Source organism: Lepidochelys kempii, chromosome 1, assembly GCF_965140285.1.
Source record: "Lepidochelys kempii isolate rLepKem1 chromosome 1, rLepKem1.hap1, whole genome shotgun sequence".
Lineage (NCBI taxonomy): Eukaryota > Metazoa > Chordata > Testudines > Cheloniidae > Lepidochelys > Lepidochelys kempii.
Window position 1 is genome coordinate 214,276,788 of NC_136380.1, and position 23,286 is coordinate 214,300,073.

A 23,286-nucleotide genomic window follows, 5' to 3' on the forward strand; every position below is an offset into this window, starting at 1 on the left:
GGCGATTTAGGAGAGCAGGTTAAACACCTTTCAGGGGGAGAGAGGAGCCAGGCCCCCTGCCACCAGCATCATCCCAGCCCCGCTAGACAGGGGCGGCCTTAGGGGTGGGCAAGGGTGGCCACTGCCCAGTGTGTCATGCTCAGTGGAGCACCACTGCATGCCTCAGGGCTGGGGTGCCTCTCCTCCACCACCCTGCTCCACTGCTGCTCCCACTTCCCCCACCACCACCATGGAGCTGACCCTGGCCAAGCTGCTCCAGACCAGGAGCCTGCCTTCTGTCTGCTGCGCAAAGCGGTGGCGGTGGGAAGTATGATATCAGGGTGTCCCTGTCCCGCAGCCTCTGTACCCAGGCACCACTGAGCTGGAGTCAGGGAACACGGGGAGCCTGTCTACTGCTGCTGCTAGCTCAGGAGTGAGTGCTGCCAACAGCAGCTGCAGCTGGCTGAAAAAGCGTTCAGGCTCCTGATTGCTCTGCTTAAGGAGACAGTACTCCCCCAAACACACACTCTTCCTCCCCAACACACACACCCTTTCTCACACCAAATCAAAATTTGAAATGGCACCCCGGTGAGCCAGGAATGGCCAGAGGGCTGGGGGATGGCCGGGGGCTCTGGCAAGATGGAGCCCCCAAGCGACAGCACACAGTCCGCCTTGAGCTGCAGGCTGAGTGTCAGGTACCATGAGCTGCAGCAGCAGCGCAGAAGTAAGGGTGGCAATACATCGTATACCATACCACCCTTACTTCTGATTGGCTGAACAAGAAGTAGGACTGAGTGGACTTGTAGGCTATAAAGTTTGACACTGTTTTATTTTTGAGTACAATTATGTGAAAAAAAATGTACATTTGTAAGTTGCATTTTCACGATAAAGAGATGGAAGTACAGTGCTTGTATGAGATGAATTTAAAAATACTATTTCTTTTGTTTATAATGCAAATATTTGTAATAAAAAATAATAATATAAACTGAGCACTGTACACTTTGTATTCTGTCTTGTAATTAAAAAAAATGGTTACTAACCTTTCCGTAACTATTGTTCTTCGAGATGTGTTGCTCATGTCCATCCCCATGTAGGTGTATGTGTGCTGTGTGCATCGTTTCCAGAAGGTTTTTCCCCTCCACGGTATCTGTAGGGTTGGCTCCAGCACCGTCTCCCCCCACCCCCCGGAGTCATGCCCTCATGGTGCTGTATATAGGAGCCTGCTGCCCAGTCATCCCCTCAGTTCCTTCTTGCTGGCAACTCCGACAGAGGGGTAGGAGGGCAGGTTTGAGAATGGACATGAGCAACACATCTCGAAGAACAACAGTGATGGAAAGGTTAGTAACTGTTGTTCTTCTTCGAGTGCTTGCTCATGTCCATTCCCATGTAGGTGATTCCCAAGTAGATGCAGGAGGTGGGTTCAGAGTTCAATGACAAGCAGACTGTAGCACTGCTCTGCCAAGTTCAGCATCGTCTCAAGCCTGCTGCATGATGGCATAGTGGGTTGCGAAGGTGCGGACTGAAGACCACGTTGCTGCTTTACAGATATCCTGGATAGGAACCTGTGCCATGAATGCCACTGAAGACACCTTAGCCCTCATGGAATATGCCATCACTGCCGGAGCAGAGACTTTCACCAGGTCATAGCATGTGCGAATACAAGAAGTAATCCATGAAAAAATTCTTTGCGTTGAGACTCGGAGGCCCTTCATCCTATCTGCCACTGCCACAGAGAGCTGAGTAGTCTTTGTAAAGGATCTGGTCCTATCTGTGTAGAAGGCCATCACCCGCCTGACATCTAGCAAGGTCAACCTCTGCTCCTGGCTATTGGTATGTGGAACTGCGACACTACCTTTGGGAGGAAGGCCGGCTGGGGGTTCAGCTTGTCCTTGAAGACCGTGTAGGGCGGTTCTGAAGTAAGGACCCTGACTTCTGAGACCCTCCTGGCCAAGGTGATGACCATGAGGAAGACCACCTTCCACGAAAAATAAAGGAAAGAGCATGTTGCCAAGGGCTCAAATGGTTTCCCCATGAGTCTCGAGAGAACCAAGTTGAGGTCCCAAGGCAGGATTGGCCGTCTCACCTGCAGGTAGAGCTTGTCCAGTCCTTTAAGGAAATGGCTACAGAGCGGGTTAGCTAAGATGTACCTGCCTCTCATGCCCAGGTGTAAGGCCAAGATGGCTGCCAGGTGCACCCTAATCGAAGACACCAACAGCCACTGATGTTTTGGATGTAACAAATAGTCCAGGATAAACGGTATTGTTGTTCAAGTAGGCAAGATCCTCTTCTGCCTGGCCCAGATTGAGAACCTTTTCCATTTGTCAGGTAGGTGGCCCTGGTGGATGGCTTTCAGCTCCCTAACAGAACCTCCTGAACCAGGTCCAAGCACGCTAATTCCAAAGGGTTCAGTCATGGAGCTTCCAGGCTGTCAGATGGAGGGACTTGAGGATCAGATGATGTCTGTGATCCTGGGAGATCAGGTCTGGAAACAGCGGTAAGGTGATTGGTTTTCCAACTGAGAGCTCCAGGAGGGTGGTGAACCAATGTTGATGTGGCCAGGCCAGTGCTACCAGGATCAGGCTTGCTCTATCCCCTTTGACCTTCAGTAGGACCTTGTGTATGAGCAGAATCCGTGGGAATGCATAGAAAAGATGGTGTGGGAGAAGGAACATGTCTGCAAGCGAACCCAGACTGTAATTATGAAAGGAGAAGGACTGTAGACACTTCCTGTTGTACTTTATCACAAGCAGGTTGTCAAGGTTCCTTCCCCACTCTGAACTCCAGAGTACAGATGTGGGGACCTGCATGAAAGACCCCCTAAGCTTATTCTTATCAGCTTAGGTTAAACGCTGCCACCACCAAAGTGTTACACAAAGAACAGGGGAAATGCCCACTTGAAAACGTCTCCCCCCCAAAATCTCCCCCCAAACCCTACATCCCCTTTCCTGGGGAAGGCTTGATAAAAATCCTCATCAATTTGCATAGGTGAACACAGACCCAAACCCTTGGATCTTAAGAACAATGAAAAGCAATCAGGTTCTTAAAAGAAGAATTTTAATTAAAGAAAAAGTAAAAGAATCACCTCTGTAAAATCAGGATGGTAAATACCTTACAGGGTAATCAGATTCAGAACATAGAGAATCCCTCTAGGCAAAACCTTAAGTTACAAAAAGACACAAAAAAAGGAATATACATTCCCTCCAGCACAGCTTATTTTATCAGCCATTTAAACAAAACAGAATCTAAATGCATATCTAACTAGATTGCTTACTAAATCTTTACAGGAGTTCTGACCTGCATTCCTGCTCTGGTCCCAGCAAAAGCATCACACAGACAGAGAGGATCCTTTGTTTCCCCGCCCCCCCTCCAGCTTTGAAAGTATCTTGTCTCCTCATTGGTCATTTTGGTCAGGTGCCAGCGAGGTTATCTTAGCTTCTTAACCCTTTACAGGTGAAAGGGTTTTTCTTCTGGCCAGGAGGGATTTAAAGGTGTTTACCCTTCCCTTTATATTTATGACACAGGTCTATCTAGGGAGCTCCCTATCTCTGGAAAATGTCCCTCACAACATCTGGGTAAATGGACCAGTTGTGATTGGAAAAGGACCTGTTGAGATGATCTGCTAACCCATTCTGGGGCCCCAGAAGGTAGGAAGCCTCGACTTCCTGGCATAGGTGAGAGGAGTGCGCTTTATCCTTTCTTTATATAGAATATCGATGTTGTGTTGTCTGTAAGCACTGACACACACTTGCCTTCAAGGTAGGGCTGGAACATTTGGCAAGCACACCACTCTGAGTTTTCTCACATTGATGTGTAGCAAGAGCTCCTCCTGGGACCACAGGCCTTGAGTCCTGAGGGCCCCAGGTGAGCTCCCCATTCCAGCTCAGAAGCGTCAGTGACTAGAGACATTGATGGCTGTGGTCTCTTGAATAGAACACCTGTGCACAACACCCCTGGGTCCAACCACTATAAGAGGGAGTCGATCACCAAAGGGGGAAGTGTGACCACTCTGTCCAGGCAGTCCCAGCCTAGTTGGTACATGGTCATTAGCCAGGCCTGAAGCGGTCTGAGTTGCAGCCTCATGTGCTTTACCGTGTACATGCACGACACAGTGTGCCCCCGGAGCTTCAGGCAGGTCCTCACAATGGTGGTGGGATATTTTCTGAGGTCTCTGTGATTGAGCTCCGCATCTGGAACCTGGCTTCTGGTAAGAAAGCTTTGGCCTGGACTGAACCGAGGACAGCCCCTATGAACTCTATCTTTCGGATGAGGGCGAGGTTTAACTTTTGCGTGTTGAACAAGAGGGCTAGCCTCTGGAAGGTTGACAGTACTAATTGAATCTACTCTTCCATCTGAGCTCTGGACTGGCCTCTGACCAGCCAGTAATCGAGGTAGGGATATACCTGTACTGTTTCTCAGGAAGGTCGCAACCACTGCCATCCACTTTGTGAAGACCTGCAGGGCCACTGACAGGTCAAATGATAATACTGCGAACTGATAGTACACATGCCCCACAACAAAGCACAGGAATTGTCTGTGGTCCGGGAGTATGGAGATGTGAAAATATGTGTCCTTCAGGTTGAGAGTGGCAAACCAGTCTCCTGGATCGAGAGAGGGGATAATGGAGGCCAAGGAGACCATGCAAAACTTTAGCTTTTTCATGAATCCGTTGAGGTTTTGCGGGCCCAGAATGGGATTGAGGCCACTGTTGGCCATGGGGATTAGAAAATATCAGGAGTAAAACCCCCTGTCCCATAACTCTGGAGACCTCCTCCGCTTCTTCCACTTGTAGGAGCATCCGCAGCTCTTGAATTAGAAGTTGCTTGTGAGAACGGTGTGATGGGTTACCCCCGACCCACAGATTCGGAGTGCCACCTGATGTACTGGGGTTCTACTGAGCCCGCCCGTTCCACCAGCCAAGGGCTCCCTCACCCTGTCCTGCTGTGCCAGGCCCTCAAGCCTCCCCTAGCACACACACAGGTAGGGACACACCCAGCTGTAGAATCACACAGAGTCTGCAATCAGTTTGGTGTGGGAAGACTCAGCTCGGGGATTGCCCAGCATTCAAGTGCACATCCCCTCTGGAGTGTAAACCCAAAATTGTATTGTCTTGCGCTGTTCAGAAATCTATACAGTGTAAGCTCATGAAAATTGCCCCCTCTCTCCAGTGGCGGCTCTACCAAATTGCCGCCGCAGGACACGGACTGCCGCCTCATTCTGAATGCCGCCCCAAACACCTGCTTGGAAAGCTGGTGTCTGGAGCCGGCCCTGCCTCTCTCACTGTGGAGGAAGATATGCAGGGCTTCCCCCTGGCCCAGTTATGAATTGCAGAAACTGGGTTTTAGAATAAACAAAAACAAATGTATTAACTACAAAAGGGAAATTTTAAGTGATTATGAGGCATAGCAAACAGATCAGAGCAGATTACTGAGTAACTAAGACAAAACACGCAAACTAAGCTTAATACACTAAAGAATGCTGGCTACAAATAATAATTTCTCACCCTAAATATTGTTTTAAACAGATTGCAGAGTTTCTTGAGGGTAAACTGTACTGGTTGCACCTTAAATCTCCAAGTATTCCTTTCACAGGCCAGACACCTTCCACCCTGGGTCCAGTTCTTTCCCCAGTTCAGTCTTAGGTGTTTCCAGCAGACATTTTGGGTGGGGATTCTGTGAAGAACTGACCATGATTAACTCACTCCCCAGCCTGAAATAGGATTTATATATGGCAGGAATCCTTTGTTTCCCAGTTTGATCTGCACCCCCTCCTAATGGGAAAAATACTAGCAGTTCAAGATGGTGTCCAGTACCAGGTGACTTTATCACCTGACCCTGCAGTGTCCAAAGCAGCATCCCAGGAAACTTCTTAGGAAGGAGGGAGATTAGCATCTTCAAAGACCTACTGTTCTCCCTAATGGCCCATCCAGGTTGACTGCATTCTGTCTGGTGGGTGTTTCCCCAGGTACAAACACAGTTGTAATTGTTACATAATTCATAGTCTTAACTTTAGATACAAACATGGTACATGCATACAAATAGGATAATCATATTCAGTAAATCATAACCTTTCCAATGATATCTCACATGACCCATCTTGCATAAAATACATCTTAGTTATGCCATATTCATATTATAACAATATTTCTGTGAAGAATATGGGGTGTCGTGTCACAAAGGGTCCCTGAAAAGAGACGAGGAGATAGGGCGGGAGGGAGAGGAAGAACTAATTCAGGAGTGTATCCTGGTCCTATTGTGCATAGCACCCAGCTATCTGAGGTGATATGGACCCACGCCCGATAGAAGTGGGATAGCCAGTCCACAAAAATAGGGGAGGATGCCATCCACGGGTACACCCTCAAAATGCCTGCTTGGTGCCAGATGACTGCCTGGTGGGCCCAGATCCCTGGATCGAAGAGAATTAGAAGGAGGTCGCCTCTTGTAATTCCTGCCCTGCCTTTGACTATAGTCTTGTCTCAGTTGTGACCTGTAGAACTGAGGCAATGGCTGTAACTTGAAATGTTTTCTCAGTAGGGTCATGGTGTGTGGTCCCAAAGACATCAGCATGGCCCTGCAGTCCTTCAAGCTGTGCAGTTTGGCATCCATTTGCTCAGAAACCTGTGCAGTGCCTTCAAAAGTCAGGGCTTGGATTGTCTGCTGCCCCTCGTGAGGGAGGCCTGAGGTCTGCAACCGAGAAGACCTTCTCATAACCACCGCCAACACCATGGTCTGCTCAGCTAAGTCAGCTACAGCCAGAGACACCTGCAGGGATGCCTTTGCTACCACCCTGCCCTCCTCAACCAAAGTTGAAAACTCTGCTCTGGACTCCTGGGGCAATTTAAATTTTGTCATTGCTCCCCAAATATTAAAATAATATTGGCTACAGAGCATTGCTGATTCGCAACACAAAGCTGGAGCCCCCCTGTGGCACAGATCTTTCTGCCGAAATGGTCCAGCTTTATGGCATCCTTAGCCTTCAGGGTATGACCCTGTTGCCTTTGTCTCACTCGTTTGCTGCTGAGACTCCTAGGGACCCAGGAGGGGGTGGGTTATAAAGATATTCAAATCCTTTTGGTGAAACTAAGTATTTTCTCTCCACCCTCTTTGCCATAGATTGCAATGAAGCTGGAGTCTGCTACAGTGCCTTGACCGGTTCTAAAATGGCACTACTGAGAGGCAGAGCTACCCTTGATGGACCCAATGGTGCCAAGATATCCACCAGAGCATGGGAGGTCTCTGAAACTTCCTCCACCTCGATCCCCAGGTTTTGAGTGACCCTGTTCAGCAGCTCTTGTTGCGACTTGTGGTCATCTTGTGTGGGCACCATTAAGGTTCCTGCAACCGCCTCCTCCGGTGAGGAGGTAGAGGATATTAGAACCAGTATCGGCACTTGGTCTTGCCTGTGAACTCCTGATGGGTCCCGTGGTGCCAGTCCCTGAGGCACAGTACCGGGCTTGGTGCCTTGGTCATGTCCCTGTACCACTAGAGGACGAGGCAGTGCTGGGGCTCTACTTTCTGATGCCACTGAATATGACTTCCTCGACTGAGGTCCTTGGGCCTGGTGAAAAGCCCAAGGAGTCCAAAATGGCCATTGCACCAGCATCTGCCATTGTGCTAGCCAGCCCATTGGTAGGAATCCCTGAGTCGTGTCCTTTATTCAGCACAGTTGGCCCGACCAGTGACAGCTCCTTTGTGAGTCTGATGCCAAGGATTCACTGCCCAGAGACCAAGGGGGTGCTAGATGGTACCAGCAAGCAGTGCCGGGATGGGCTGTTGCATCATTGCCGGCTTTCCTTTTGACAACGCCTGCGGTCTTGGTACCGAAACTGTCCTTGCTTCTGGTGCCGCTCGCGTCTAGTTGGTGATGGAAGTACTGGGAGGGACGTCAGGTCCCATGTTGCCTGGAACTCCTCAGCAATGCACGGGAGTGCCAGCCCTACACTCCTGTGGCTCTCCAGTGGCACTGGACGCGACAGCTCCCTCCCTGGGGTTGGGGTCAACAGTGCCACAGTAGCAGTTGTTGAGTCTGAGTGGCCCTGTGCAAGTCTCACTCTGCCAGAGTCCTTATGACTGGTGGGCTTTGGGGTAGGGGAGTGCCCCCATCAGTTTTGCACTGCTTTTTGTGCAGTACTGGGGAACAGGAGTAGTGCCGCCTACTCTCCTGCACCAACCTCCTCTGTACTGGCAAACTGTGGCAATGCCGGGAGTCATGTGATGCTGATGAGGAGTCCTTCCTCAGTGCCAGGGAGATTGGGCTGCGGTGTCTGTCCCTCACAGAAGCCTCACACTCCTCACAGAGGCAGGGGTGCTCAGTGTCCAGTCGGGGTGACCCGGCTCTGAGGGATGAAGAGCCGCCTCCATCAGGAGGAACTTAAGTCTCTGTTCCCTTCCTTTTGAGTCCAGGGCTTAAAGCTGATATAAATTCCTCTGTGATCACGCAGCTGGGATTCACCCAAACACTTGAGGAAAGTGGAGTGGGAATCACTGTTAGGCATAGGCTTGTGGCAAACCTCGCATGGCTTAAACCCCAGAGACGGAGGCATGCCCCCATGCTGGAGCAGGAAAGAACCCATGAAGCAGGGTCCTACTCTATGCTACCAACTACTAACTACCGCAAACACTAACTACAAACTTCTATATAACTATTTACAGGAAAATGTACAAGAAAGTCCACTGGGGAGGGTACCTGCAGAGCAAGAAGGAGCAGTTCCAGCAACCGTCACAGGCAGAAAGCTGGAACTGAGGGGATGGCGGGGCTGCAGGCTCCTATATACAGCACCATGAGGGCACAACTCCTATGGGTGCTGGAGCCAACCCAATGGACACCACTGAGAGGAAAAACCTTCTGGCGATGGTGCATGCAGTGCACGTACACCTACATTGGAACGGACATGAGCCAGGACTCGAAAAAGAATCAATATATTTGAAAATGTAGAAAACATCTAAAAATATTTAAATAAATGGTATTCTATTGTTGTTTTACCGTGCAATTAAAACTGTGATTAATCATGACTATTCTTTTAATCTCACAATCAATCACAATTCATTTTTTTAATCCTCTGACTGCCCTAGTTAAAAATAAAATGATTTAAGATACAAATATCAGATGGTAATATTATTTGGGGGCTTATTATTTAGTGTTTGGGTATACGATTGTTTGGTTTTTTAAAAAGGAAATTCCTAAACAAAAATTCCAAAACATCCAAACGTTAAAATATGGGGCATACCCAGGTAAGCTAGCCAAACAATCTAACTCTGCCCTGTAGTGATAACATGAGGAACATGAAAAACCTAATATAGCTTTATAAATCCGCTTCATCTAATCACAAACATTATTATGCACTAATCATGTTTGGTTATTGCATGGCATAGCTACAGGCAAAGTTTAAGTTGTTTGGGTGCCTTAACTGTGCACTTCCATACATAAAATGTTTGGTTCTCCACTTGTGAGGTAACTCCCTTCTCTTCATGTGTTGGTATAATAATGCCTGCATCTGTAATTTTCACTCCATGCATCCAAAGAAGTGGGTTTTTTACCCACGAAAGCTTATGCCCAAATAAATCTGTTAGTCTTTAAGGTGCCACTGGACTCCTTGTTGGTTTTGTGGATACAGACTAACATGGCTACCCCCTGATACTTGACAAAATGTTTAGATTTGTTTTATGTTGAAGTCAGTTTCCTGAGTTCGTAATGCTTGTCTTTGGGATAATTACAATACCCCAGTGATGTTTTACTTCCAACGTACTGATACGTTTTATATATTTTTTATTCAGGAATATTTATGAAAGCTCTTCCTATTCTCCTGTGTCTAGTAGTAACACATTCTATATTTTTGCTGCATTTCTTTGTTCTCTGCAGGCTTAACAGACCCTGTTTATCTTATGTATTTCCCTGGTTCATTTTCTGTAAGAGTGCTTTTTGTACTAGGGAAAAAGCAGAGCAGTTTGGAACTATACCACTGTCAGGAGTGTCTATTGCCAACTCCACGCATTCAAAAATAATGAGATTTTTAAAAGTAATGCATTTTGTGTTCTTTTTATTTGTCATCTGGGTTGCAATGTTAGGGCTCATATTTTCAAGCTTTTCTCTACATCATAAGCACTGAAACTTACTGGTTTTGTATAAAAGTCATGTGTAGACAAGCCCTAACTCTGCATTTGTTTAATTACTTCCCTTATTCTTGATCAGCATCAATATATTAGAAACTCAGAGGGAACTTACAGGTCTGTTGTAAGTGGAGTGCCACTGACCCAGTAGAAGCCTTCTTCTCGCTTGCGCAATCCAATCCAAGAGTCTTGCATGTGCATACGCTTAGTGAGGAAATGCTAAACAAGACAATGTTTATATTAATTTGAATTTCCCCACTGGGCACTTTTCTGTACCCACTCAGGAGGGATGATTAGTCATTCTATCAAGGAGTTCTCATTGTTATTGCACAGAAAGTGATGGGCCTGATTCTGCACTTACATCTGTCTTATATTCATGTAACTCCAATGACTTTAGTGAAGTTACTCGTGGTTTACTCCAGTGCAAGTTATTGCTGTTTATTGTTTACACTGCAGAAACACTTAGCAGTCCCAACAAGGTCAGCGCCCCACTGTATGCTGTTCTGACATACAGTAAAAGAATCACTGCCTTGAAGAGTTTACAATCTTAGTTTAAGTCACAGTGTAATCTAACCTAACCTGAGTGAAGCCAACAAAGAGCAGTGGAAGGGAGCAGGAAAGGGAGGACAAGGTAACAGAAATATGAGCATGTTAGCATGTGGAACTCATTGCCACAAGTTATCACAGAGGTCAAGTGTTGAGCAGGATTCAGTAAATCATTAGCTATTTATATGGCTAGCAGGAATATTCAGGATTATGACTGTAAGGGGGTTTATTTAAAAGATTTGGAAGGGATATTATAACAGACTGACAATATCCTGTAATATCCTGAACAAACCTTATGGAATTAAGATAAAGTTTATTGAATTAAGTTAGACCTTATTGAACAAGGCTTAATACTTCTGGTGTACAATATATTAAAAATGTAACTGTGTATATGTTGTTGGGGCATTGTATGTATCTTCTCTAATAGGAGGGGGATGCTAATCAACTTCTTCCTTCATCAACCTTTGAGGTCCCACGGGGAGATAAGCATATGTTAGTTCCAATTGGATTTTCCAGGGAAGAGACGACAAAGAAAAGAATTTTGGATAAAAGCCTGCATTTAAACTGATTCTAGGCCTCATTTTTGATGCAGCAAATGGACATTTGATAACAGCCTTCAACTACCTGAAGGGGGTTCCAAAGAGGATGGAGCTAGGCTGTTCTCAGTGGTGGCAGATGACAGAACAAGAAGCAATGATCTCAAGTTGCAGTAGGGAAGGTCTAGATTGGATATTGGGAAACACCATTTCACTAGGAGGGTGGTGAAGCACTGGAATGGGTTACCTAGGGAGGTGGTGGAATCTCCATCCTTAGAGATTTTTAAGGCCCGGCTTGACAAAGCCCTGCCTGGGATGATTTAGTTGGGGTTGGTCCTGCTTTGAGCAGAGGGTTGGACTAGATGACCTCCTGAGGTCTCTTCCAACCCTAATATTCTATGATTCTATGACAGGAGCCCTAGTCTATGGAGGGCCCCAATCCTTAGGGGAGGACTGGAAGGACTTGGCTATTAAGACCTCATAAGATTGTGTGCTTGTTCTGACCTGAAGCTTTGATAAGCTTGTAACCACAAAGAAACTTCTAGAGTGGGGTGATGCCTGGTAAGCTTATTAGCATGCATGGAGGTTCTTTCACTGTTTTTAATGTTCTCCCTGTAATGCTTTTTACCTTAAGAGTAAAGTTGGCTTGCTTAGAAAGAGCTGTGTGGTAACTTGTATCTATAGTAATCACTCTGTTATCGGTCTCTGAAGAGAATGCAAGCAGGTCTGGTCAGACAGACTATCTGTGCTGGGAGATACACAGTGAAGGCAGGGAACTGTGCAGCCTGGAAATACCCCAGTCAGAAGGGAGTGAGACACAGGGTCTCCACGAAGGAAAGCAACAGCTGGGCAGCTGGAAGCCAAAAGTGGGTGCCGTTGCTGAATTGCTGAGGGGAAATACAGGTGCAGTTACCCTGAACTTTAACAGATGTGCTTCCTACCAAAAGCCAATCGCCAACTAATGGTATGAAGAAGAAACTTTCACTGTGGGCACATTTATGTAACTGCCTTCTCCAGGGTTTCTTATACTTTCTTCTGATGCAGCTAGTATAATGGATGAGATGGATCACAGTTCTGACCCAGTGTAGCAATTACTATGTTCCTTTTTTTTTTTTTTATAGACTAGCTGCGATCAGTTTATAGGTATAGAGCAGTGGTTCTCAACCTTTCCAGACTACTGTACTCCTTTCAGGAGTCTGATTTGTCTTGCATATCCCAAGTTTCACCTCACTTAAAAACTACTTGCTTCCAATATCAGACATAAAAATACAAAGGTGTCACAGCACATTATTACTAAAAAATTGCTTACTTTCTCATTTTGTCTAGATGAAATTTTTGTTTGCACTAACTTCGTTCGTGCTTTTTATGTAGCCTGTTGTAAAACTAGGTAAATATCTAGATGTGTTGATGTACCCCCTGGAAGATCTCTCCATTCCCCCAGGGATACATGTATCTCTGGTTGAGAACCACTGGTATAGAGCATTGTTACTGCTGAATTCCTTTCCAATACAAATAAATAAAATTAGATTAAAAAGCGTAGACTAAATTCATTCTTGATGTAAATTAGTGTAAATTGACTTCAGGACTGAATTATTTCCCTGTCACTATGTTATCACCAATAAAATCAGTAAATCAGATAAAACTCTGGCTTTATGACCATATTCAGTGATTAAAGTAGGACAGAAAGCTCAAATATCAGTCTATCACAGAGGTGGGCAAACTTTTTGGCCCAAGGGCCACATCTGGGTGGGGAAATTGCTTGCAGGGCTGGGGCAGGGGGTTGGGGGGCAGGGGCGGAGTGCGGGGAGTGGGAGGGGATGCGGTGTGCAGGAAGAGGCTCAGGGCAAGGGGTTGGGACAGAGGAGGGGTGCAGGGTGTATGAGGGGCTCAGGGAAGGGGGTTAGGGTGCAGGAGGGGTGTGGAGTGCAGGAGGGGGCTCAGGTCAGGGGGTTGAGGTGCAGGAGGGGTGCGGGACGCAGAAGGGGGCTCAGAGCAGGGAGTTGGGGTGCAGGAGGGGTGCAGGATGCAGCAGGGGGCTCAAGGCAAGGAGTTAGGGTACAGGAGGGGTTCAGACTCCGGCCCGGTGCTGCTTACCTAGAGTAGCTCCGGGGTGGCAGCGGCGCGCATCAGGGCCAGGGCAGACTCCCTGCCTGCCCCGGCCCCGCGCTGCTCCACTTCGGGAAGTGGCAGGCACCATATCCCTGCACGGCCCCTGGGAGTGGGGTGGAAGAGGGGCGCAGAGGGCTCCGCGTGTTTCCCTCACCTGTGGGTATCTCCCCCGAAGCTCCCATTGGCCGTGGTAATCCATTCCTGGCCAATGGGAGTTTTGGGGGAGGTACCCACAGGCAAGAGCAGCGTGCGGTGCTCTCTGCTCCCCCACCCCACGGGCTGCACGGACGTGGTGTGGCCGCTTCCCGGAGCGGCACAGCGCCATGGGTGTGGCAATCCCATGGGCCGGATCCAAAGCCCTGAGGGGCTGGATCCAGCCCGCAGGCCGTAGTTTGTCCACCCCTGGTCTATCAGAAACCAAACTTTCCATAAGAGTACAGTATGTTACCTGTTCAGTATATTACTCAGAATACACAGGTTCAAGTTCTCATCTAATAATAAGTAATAATGCAGCAATGTCACTAGTGTTGATTAACCCAGTGCGGTTGGACAACAACAGGAAGGAATGAAGATATGTCCGTGCAAATGACAAAACAGTGAGTTAGAATCCAAGGAAGGCCAAAGTAGATCAGTCCCGATCTACACCAAGGGATGATCTACAGTCAAGGGATCTACAGTCAAGGGATCTAGTCCCACCTTGGCATAGTTGGTGTGTATCTCTAATAGGGATGAAGACCAAAATGTTCAAATCTGGGTTATTTAAAATTAGGCAACTACATCCATATTTAGGCATTAAATAAAAGTGACCTGAAGATCCACTGCTCCCAGTGCGATATGGAATTAGTTGCCTAATTTTAAGAACCCATGTTTAACACTTTGACCTAAGTGTGTGTCAAGGAGAACAGATGATACCTGGAGGCAAGGAACCACAAGAAACAGCAGTGTAATCATTCCACATCACTCACTGCTTTCCAGAGGGAGAAGGGAGAGATAGGAAGGGAGAAACAAAAATTTACAGAATTTAGAGACTGGAGTGGTAAAGAACAGAGACCACAACTAGAGTACTCTCCTGATATTGTAGTCCATACCCATAGCTCTGCGAAAGCACCCCCTTTAATCTAAGGAAATTTTCTCCCACTAGTGCCTGCAACCCAAGGAATGAATTGGGCTCATTGTTTTAAGATTCTGATGGCTGTCTTACATTCTTTTAAGGTGGTCAGATACCACAGGTATGGCCATGATATAAATATATTGACAGAGGAGCAAAAACACCACTCCTGTTGCCAAAATTCTGTTAGAAGGAGGTGGGTTAAACTAATGAGGCATCATCACTCATCTGTCTGAGACCATGAAAGCCCCTCCACAGAAATATTATTCCTATGTTATTACATGGTTTCAGGGATATGATTAGGTGTGGAAAGGATATTGAAGAACTGTCCTTCACAGCACTGTCCCCCTTCAAACTCATTTTGATTTCCCTACTGGCTATATCAATAAGATGGAATCCCACTCCATGGTATCAAACTTCTTCAGTAAGACGATTGACCTAGTGTATCTAGAGAAACCATGACAGCTAAGCCACTGAGGCCAAAGGTTGTGGGGCCAGGAAGTTGTGTGGATGCAGTGACCTCCATCTTGGTGCCTGGCCTTCTCAGAAAGGTCTCATATCTCCAGGTTTTCCTCATTAATCTTGGGACCTCTATGATGTTGGAAAACCATGTCTCCCACTTACTACATGGAAAGGAGTACTTGTGGCAACTTAGAGACTAACACATTTATTTGAGCATAAGCTTTTGTGAGCTACAGCTCAGTTCATCAGATGCATGCAGTAGAAAATACAGTAGAAAATACAGATGCATGCAGTAGAAAATACATTACACAGAGAAAATGAAACAATGGGTGTTACCATACACTCTGTAACGAGAGTGATCAGGTAAGGTGTGCTATTACCAGCAGGAGAAAAAAACAACCTTTTATAGTGATAATCAAGGTGGGCCATTCCTAGCAGTTGACAAGAACAAGTCAAGTTGACAAGAACAAGAACTGTTGTGTGAGGAACAGTGAGGGGAGGGGATAAACATGGGGAAATAGTTTTACTTTGTGTATTGACCCATCCACTCCCAGTCTTTATTCAAGCCTAAATTAATTGTATCCAGTTTGCAAATTAATTCCAATTCAGCAGTCTCTTGTTGGAGTCTGGTTTTGAAGTTTTTTGTTGAAGAATTGCGACCTGTAGGTCTCCTAACACGGCTGCTACTCTGAAACCTGTCATTACTACATGGAGAGGCAGTCTGTCTTCCCTCATCTGTACTTAAATTTGGTGGGAATTCTGCAGCCTCAAAGCCAAGGAGTCTTTCACATATGTGGACTCCGGGATTGTCTTCTAGGTGGGAAGCAGTTATCTAGTCTATAATTTGTCATTCTCAAGTAATAAAATTAATATGACTCATGATAGATGTTGTTTGTATGGGCCCAACCTTTTCTGGGGGTTTCTTTCTCCCCCATATTTAAAGGAAGACATCAGATTTGCAAGTAGATGATACTGGAAGGTGACCTCCATTTCACTGAACCGTGTTTTACAGGATCTGATTTCTTTACCACAGATCCATTCATCTCTGTGTCCTGTGAGCTTGGACATGCACTGGAGGGAGGAAGGGACAGGAAGGGTCAGGAGATTAATAATTTCACCTATAATTTGCAAGTTCAAATCCAGCCATCAGGGCAACGTGTGCATTGCTGCTGCCTCTGCTGGTGTTAAATAAAGGCCCTTGGTTTCCTGGACTGACAATCTGGCATCTTTCACTATCTGACTCACATAATTTTTTATTTTACAAAGATTTAAAAGGACAAATGTTGAATGAGAAAGTGGGGAAAAGCTAAGTGAAAGTAGCTTACAGGAGCTAAGGGAAGAGACTAAATGAATTTTGTTTTTATTCCCTTACCATTTCTTGATGGTTTTCAATCACAGCAAGTGAAGCTTCATAAAGGGAACAGAAGCTCTGACTGGAGTCCCAGTCCTTCTCCTCCTCTGAGAGGTAATAACATTTCCTTTTGAAGTACAGCCAGTCCTCAGGGCATGGCTCAGAGGGCAGGGAGATGGGAGGTTCTTTATAGGAGAAAAGACATACAAATAAAAAGGGGAAAAATGTGTCATAGTTCTTTCTGATAAAATCTCCCAGTTCAGGTTCTCTGGGGCAGATTAATCCAGCCAAGTTTAGCCCTTCTGAAGCAAGATTCACAGTGAATGTCAGAGGAAAAAACAAACTAAATAAAGAATAATAATGCACCTAATCCTGCAAGCCCTTCTGCATGCAGAACTCCCATCGGTCTCAGCAGTTGAGGGAGCTCAACACCATGCAGGATTGTGCCCTCAGTGACATGCCCAGGATCTCAGTGACAGTCTCATCCTCCATGAGCACCAATGCACATCCTAGGTCACGAGCACCTTCATTACCGAAGGCACCAGAAGTTCTCTACCACTTGAGCTATACTTTAGCGGATAGTAGTAACAAGCTCTAATCTTCTTTTTGGGCCACTTCACTCACCTCATGTCAAAATAATTGGGCTTTATACATGTGAAGTACTGTGGAGAGGAGGAGGAGCTTGTGGGGAGTGAATATATGTCCCAGTCCCTGTGGCCAGAACCTCCTGCTGCTCCAGCTTCTCCTCACCATTTTTGTGTTGTGTTAGATCATTGGATCTGCACAATTGTCAGTCATGTAGCCATTCTCTCAGCCTGTCCCAAATACCACCTTCTGCATTGGCCCACGTAGGACTGGTGTGAAATCCCTTTCTGCAATGCACAGAGAATATAGAATCTGCTTCCATCTGCACAACCTCATCGGGGGCATAAATGGTGTCAGGGGCTTTGCACAAGGGATCCTCACCAGGGTGAAATGCACCCCATGGTGAATTATTATTTATGTCAGAGTAACTCCCAAAATATCTCACAGCACTGTACTGACATGTAGACAGATGTATTACTGACCCCAAAAGCTTATTAACCAATGGCAGCCATGAAAAAAGAGCTACAACAATAGATGGGAAAATTGGAGGATGGCCAGAGGAGGGTGTGATGAAGTGGGGATTTTCCCTTGTTACATTGTATGTGTGAGTCTATGTGAGTTTTACTGTTTTGCATGAATACTGTGTGTGCCTCAGTTTCCGTATGCTGCACCAATGCCTAGGTGGTGGGAATAAGGGTGCGTGACTTTGGCTGAGACCCTCAGGGGGCAGGTGAGGCTGCTCCAGCTGCCTGTATGTAGGCGATGGTTGGTGCTCTTCATAACCTGAGACCCAGGAGGGGGATGCAACCAGGTGATGACTAGGTGATTTTGCCTGGGAAGCAGGACAAAGACTAGGAGAAGGAGCAACGGGGGTGCCTGAGGTCAGGTTGCTGGAAGCTGGCAGTCTGCTTGGGGGGACTGGAAGAGGGGGAGTCCAGGGCATCTGGCCCAGGACTTCCCAAGATGGACTTGGCTGGAAGTCACTGATTTCTGTGCTACCAAGCTCTGTTCTATGCTGTGTTCCTGTCGACTAATAAACCCTTTTGCTCTACATGCTGACTGCCGTGTTGGGGTGCAGGGCCCCCTGGCTTCCCCAAGAGCCCCATCCAGGTGAACTCACTATGGGAAGCACACGGTTTGGAAGGGGATGCTGAAAGCTCCAAGGTCAGATCCAGGAAGGTCGAAGCTGTGTAAGCATCTTGCCCTGGTGACAGTATGCTCAGAGAAAGTAGGCATGCTACCCCAGAGTCCTGACTGGCTTTATACGGCATAGTTCCAGAGCATTGCCCTGGTGACTCCATGACAGAGGGTTGCAGAAAATAAGGTCATGTACACTTAAAATTTTACCAGCAGAGATACATCAGCTAGGGGTATGATTTTTACCAATATAGTTATGCCAGTAAAAGCCTTAGTGTAGATGCAGTTATATCAGTATGACAGTGCTTATGCCAGTATAGCTTATGCTGGGCAGGGAAACAGGCATAAACTATACTACTGTAAGTACTTTCATACTCATAGAACTTCGTCTACAGAGGGTTCACCTGGAGTTATGCACATCTTGTTACAAAATGTGTTTGACAACATGTATAAAACTCCCTTAACTCACTTAAATCCTCTTCCAGGGTAGAGTGCCCCTATATTCAAACTCCCAACCCCATCCTCACTCACCATTCAACCTCTCCATCCACCACCCTCTCTAAACATCCAACCATCCTCTGTCCTCATTCTACATGGCAACTCCTTGGCAGGTCATCCTGTGACCATTCCATACCTACTCCTAGCAGCCTGCTCCTTCACGAGTTCTCCCCCCCCCCCCGGGCTATTGTGAAAGTTTTCAGTAACAAAACTTGATAAAGGAGAAAAAAACCTTGATTATTAGGCAATACACTTGCCCTCTCCAATCCAGAGGCGGTACTTGCAGGAGCGGGCAGCACACGGAGACCTGCTGCCCCCCCTCCCCTCAGGGGGCATGCAGAAACGTGCCAGCAGCAGCCAGCCGCATTTGCTTGTGGGAGCGGTGTGGGGCCACGGCATGCAGGCAGCCTGCCTGAGCCCTGCTGCGCTGATGGCCGGGAGCCGCCTGTGGTAAGTGCCTCCCAGCTAAAGCCTGCACCTCGCACCCCCTCCTGTATCCCAAGCCCTGCCTCAGGTCAGAACCCCGTCCTGCCCCCAAACTCCCTCCCAGACCCTGCACTCCCTCCTGTACCCCAATTCCCTGCTCCAGCCCAGAGCCCCCTCCTGCACCAAACTCCCTCCCAGAGCCTACACCCCTCACCATCTCCTGCACCCCAACACTCTGCACCAGCCCAGAGCTCACTCCTGCACCCAAACTCCTTCCCAGACCCCGCACACCCTCCTTTACTATAGTAGGAATGTGCGGCCTGGTACAACTTACCAAAATTCGTGGAGTGGCCCCCCCGCAAAAATTATTGTCCGCCCCGATCCAATGGCAGGTTGGTGTGGAGTAGGAAAATGGGATTCTTTCTGGTCTCCAATGAGTTAGGGGCTAGAGTTGGCTGAAAAAGGGGAATCCTTTTCTGGAAAAATTCTTTCCATTTTGAAAAAAGTTATGTCCTGAAGCTAAACTTATTTTCATCAGAAAATTTCTGACAGCTCCGTTAGGGTACACAGGGCTGTATTTCACCCTTAACAAATGTTTAACGAACAATACGAAAAAATAAAACATAGAAAAATAGCAAATGACCCCACAGAATGTTTGTGGGAAAGGGGCACAAAAGGTCGAGTTAAGAATAAAAAGGTAATTTTATTGCTAAATCCTCTGGATTTTATTAATTTGTGGGGGGGAATTAAACAGTTTTGGAATAGCAGACTTCATCATTTTTTAAGATTCTATATTGAAGTTATTCCACCTCAATAGCAGCATCACATTGCTGTAAAGATGCCGGACATAATAAAATGAAATGTTGCCTCCATCAATGGGGGTTCTGGCTTTAGGCCCCAGCATTTCCAGTATTGTTGGATACAAGTATTATTGCATTTGACAACTGAAGTCCTAGAGCATGATAGTTAGATGAAATGTACAGTACTTCAAATGGCAAAAAATAATACAAATACTTACTCAGGAAAATTACCAGGACCAATACCAAAATCCCAACAGCAACAGTTCCAGCAATGAGTTTCTGGCCTGAGAAAAATCCTGAAAAGGTGAAGATCATTAAAGGCTTTAACATGTGTTTCAGGTTTAGGACTACTGGCTGGAGTTAGGCTGTGCACCACAGAGCCAGATAAAGGAGTCCTCAGACAACGCTGGGACAATTTCTAATCTCAGTTACACCAATGTAATCCTGAGCAACTCCACTGCAGTCAAAGAAGTGGTTGCTCCAGTTTTACATCAGTGTAACAGGGCTTTTCTACACACAGAATTACAGTATACCTGATTAATGTCACATGTGGACACTCTTACTATTTGCACATGGATTATGTATGCTAAACATGAAGAAAGCACTTTTCTTACAGAATAATAGTGGCCACACATGGAGTAATTCAGGAACAGCTACTGTGCTTTAAATTCACACCCTATCTTAATCAGGGTCAATTTTCAAGCATACACAACTCCTGTGTGAGATCAGAATCTGCCCAGTTGTGTCTACCTAGCAAATCCACCCAACGCAGTCAACCAGTCAGCCACATGTACATACCTGTAATCATGTTATATTAACGAATGCAGCAAGATGGGATGTTAGATGGGGTGGGATCTGAGTTACTACAGAGAATTCTTTCCTGGGTGTCTGGCTGGTGAGTCTTGCCCACATGCTCAGGGTTCAGCTGATTGCCATATTTGGGGTTGGGAAGGAATTTTCCCCCAGGGCAAATTGGCAGAGGTTTTTTTTGCCTTCCTCTGCAGCATGGGGCACGGGTCACTTGCTGAAGGATTCTCTGCACTTTGAACTCTTTAAACCACGATTTGAGGACTTCATAGGACTTCAGTAGCTCAGACATAAGTTAGGGGTTTGTTACAGGAGTTGGTGGGTGAGATTCCGTGGCCTGCATTGTGCAGGAGGTCAGACTAAGACGATCAGAATGGTCCCTTCTGACTTTAAAGTCTATGATTCTAATACAAGATGAGGTACTTGAGTGGGGTTGGCGGGGTGTGGGGTTGGGGGGCATGGGGTGGGAGACAGAGAAGAGTTAGAATCTCATATGAGAGGAGCAAAGGGATACAAAGGATACCAGGACAAACCAAGGACAATAGTGACTTGGATTTAAAAGGGCATGTCTACTTGAAATCTAATCAATTTAGAATATATATGTTCGTTAAGAAGGAGCCTCAAGCTCTATACCTGCTCCTGAATACCCCTACCAATTGCTGTGGTTTTATAATCACATTTTTCTAGTTTCAAAAAGTTTTGTTTCATGCCTGTTGTTGTATGAAAGACCCACACAAACAACAGGGAAACAAATAAACAGCAATCACATTTCCCATAGATTTTGGGGCCAGTTTGAGAAGTGCAACTTTCATAGGGGGCAGCCCCAGACAGAGGCATTCAAAGCCACTAACCGCTTCTGACTTTTTGGCCTTCCTGTACAGGGACAGTAGAGAGTTTGACTCAGCACAAGACCCCAGACCCGCAAAGGTATTTCAGTGGGAGTCAGGCACCTAAATACCTTTCAGGTTCTGGGCCAATGTGCAAGCAAATAGAAAGTAAATGGATATTCTTTCTCTAATCTCTTTTAGTTACAATAATTGTTGATGTTATTTGTAGTTAGTATGAAACATTTTCAAAGAGAAGTATGATTTTTAATTGGCAGTATCCTTTTAAATAAGCAATGGCTTTACGTTTTCCTAGTGCACCTGTGATAATCCCTGCATAAAGAGGTATGCTTGAAAGGGTGTGAAAGAGTGAGGAATCTATTGTCTTGTTTTTCCACTTAAATAAAAACACATTCTCTTAATCACAGAATTTACAAGTGTATTAAGAGGCACTTGGCTGACAAGATTTATACTTTGTTCCTGAAAAACAGACCCATAATATTGCACAGTTCAAATGGCAGAATTTGGGGCAGGAGGCCTGGCTGCACATCTTGAAAGCGAATCAACTGTTGGGGTGAGGGGCCTCACCACTGGATTTTGTGAGAGAGAGAGAGCGTCCATTCCATTGTGTTGTGTCCTTCGCGTGCAACTAGCGCTTGCAGCAAACTCAGCCCCCACCCGCACCCGGTCGGGGCATCTCGCTAGGACCGCGCAGAACTCAAATCTGGGACTTCGGCAGTCTTTCCCAACCTGGATGTGGCGCCCAACTTCCCCCGCGATGGAGGTGTTCAGCGTGGCCCCTTTCCGAGATGGATGTGGCGGGGTTAATGTAATTAAACATTACAACCTCCCCCTGTAATATCGTCCCATCGCCAGCCCGCTCCCTTTTCTCCCACCCACACAATCCCCATTCTTGGGTCATCGTCCCCGAACACGACCTTTTCTCTTCTCTTCCCCCATCCAAAATCCCCCCACCCCCAAAGGTGGGCACCCTTCCCCCTCAAATGGTCTAGGCCCGTAACTGCAGCGGAGAGGAGTGGGGACAATTCAGATCGCACCAGCTCCAGTCTCCTGGAGTAAAAGCTCTTACCGGACACAGCTGCCTTCATCCGACTGAACGGCTCCCCGCACAGCTTCCAGGTCCAAAAAGTTGCATTAGTCGGTAACGAAGGGCTCCCGATGGCAGGAGAACCCCGAGGACTCGGCTCTCCCGACCCGCGGCGAGGCTGGGGCTCACTGCCGGCGCCGGGTGCCCACCGAGTGCCCTGCGAGCTGCGATCTTCCGGGGTTCCCGGGGGTGCTGTGCTTGTTAGCGGCTCTCTCTCCTCTCGGCCCTCGGGCAGGGTCCCAGCGGCTCCTGACGCAGCCCGAGGAGGAATCCCCCCTTCTCCTTCCCCCTGGGCCCCGACAGGCTCCATCCCCGCTGGGACGCGGCCTCGGAGTGGTCGCGCTTCCGCAACGATCCGCTTCCCCCCTTTCACTTTCACTTTCGTGCCCGCAGGAAAGGCAGCGGCTCCCCCCGGTAGCACCCCCCTGCTCTGCCCTGTAGAGGCAAGCAGGGAAGGGGAAGGGGTGGGGAACGGGGAGAACAGTGCCTCCAGGGGGCGACGAGGGCAGAGTGGCACAGGGGGAAGGGAGATGGGAATGACCTGGGAGTAGAGAAGAGGTTACAGGGTGGGTAGCACAGAGAAAGGAGGGGATGCCATGGGCAAACAGCAGGAAGTGGTACAGAGAAGAAGGGGTGGCCTGGGACACAGGGGAGAAGGTGAAGAGATGGCACAGAAAGGAGCCTAGGCATAGTTGGAGGGCTATATTTGGGGGGGAGGGGCAAAGCACTGAAGCCATTCTCCCCCCACCTGCAGTGGTCCCTGGGCTGCTGGTGCCAGGGTCGGGGGAATGGGTTGGGATGGCTTAATGGGGCATCCCCAGCTACTGCTGTGGCAGCCTGAGCAAGGGAGCTGTGGCCACTCTGGCAGCAGCTGCTGCCCCATTGTGCCTGCTCTGGTGCCCCCCTG

At 47.3% G+C, this 23,286-nt stretch overlaps 1 protein-coding gene across 5 annotated transcripts in view; it reads right to left on the reverse strand.

The window, feature by feature from the left end:
• LOC140898677 (C-type lectin domain family 2 member B) overlaps positions 1-22,783 on the reverse strand; it is a 48,836-nt gene extending 26,053 nt beyond the window's left edge. For 2 of the 5 annotated variants that reach the window (XR_012155063.2, XR_012155062.2), the window contains exons 1-4: positions 22,362-22,783; positions 19,859-19,936; positions 16,216-16,379; positions 10,198-10,301 (exon numbers count right to left, since the gene is read on the reverse strand). Coding sequence is in view for 3 of the 5 variants with exons in the window: in XM_073312847.1 (XP_073168948.1) it covers positions 10,198-10,301; positions 16,216-16,379; positions 19,859-19,936; positions 22,362-22,689 (674 nt within the window). In the remaining 2 variants the exon portion in view is untranslated. The remainder of the gene's footprint in view (positions 1-10,197; positions 10,302-16,215; positions 16,380-19,858; positions 19,937-22,361) is intronic. The other 3 variants (XM_073312847.1, XM_073312872.1, XM_073312855.2) reach the window with 3 other exon arrangements.
• Positions 22,784-23,286: the final 503 nt, after the last annotated feature.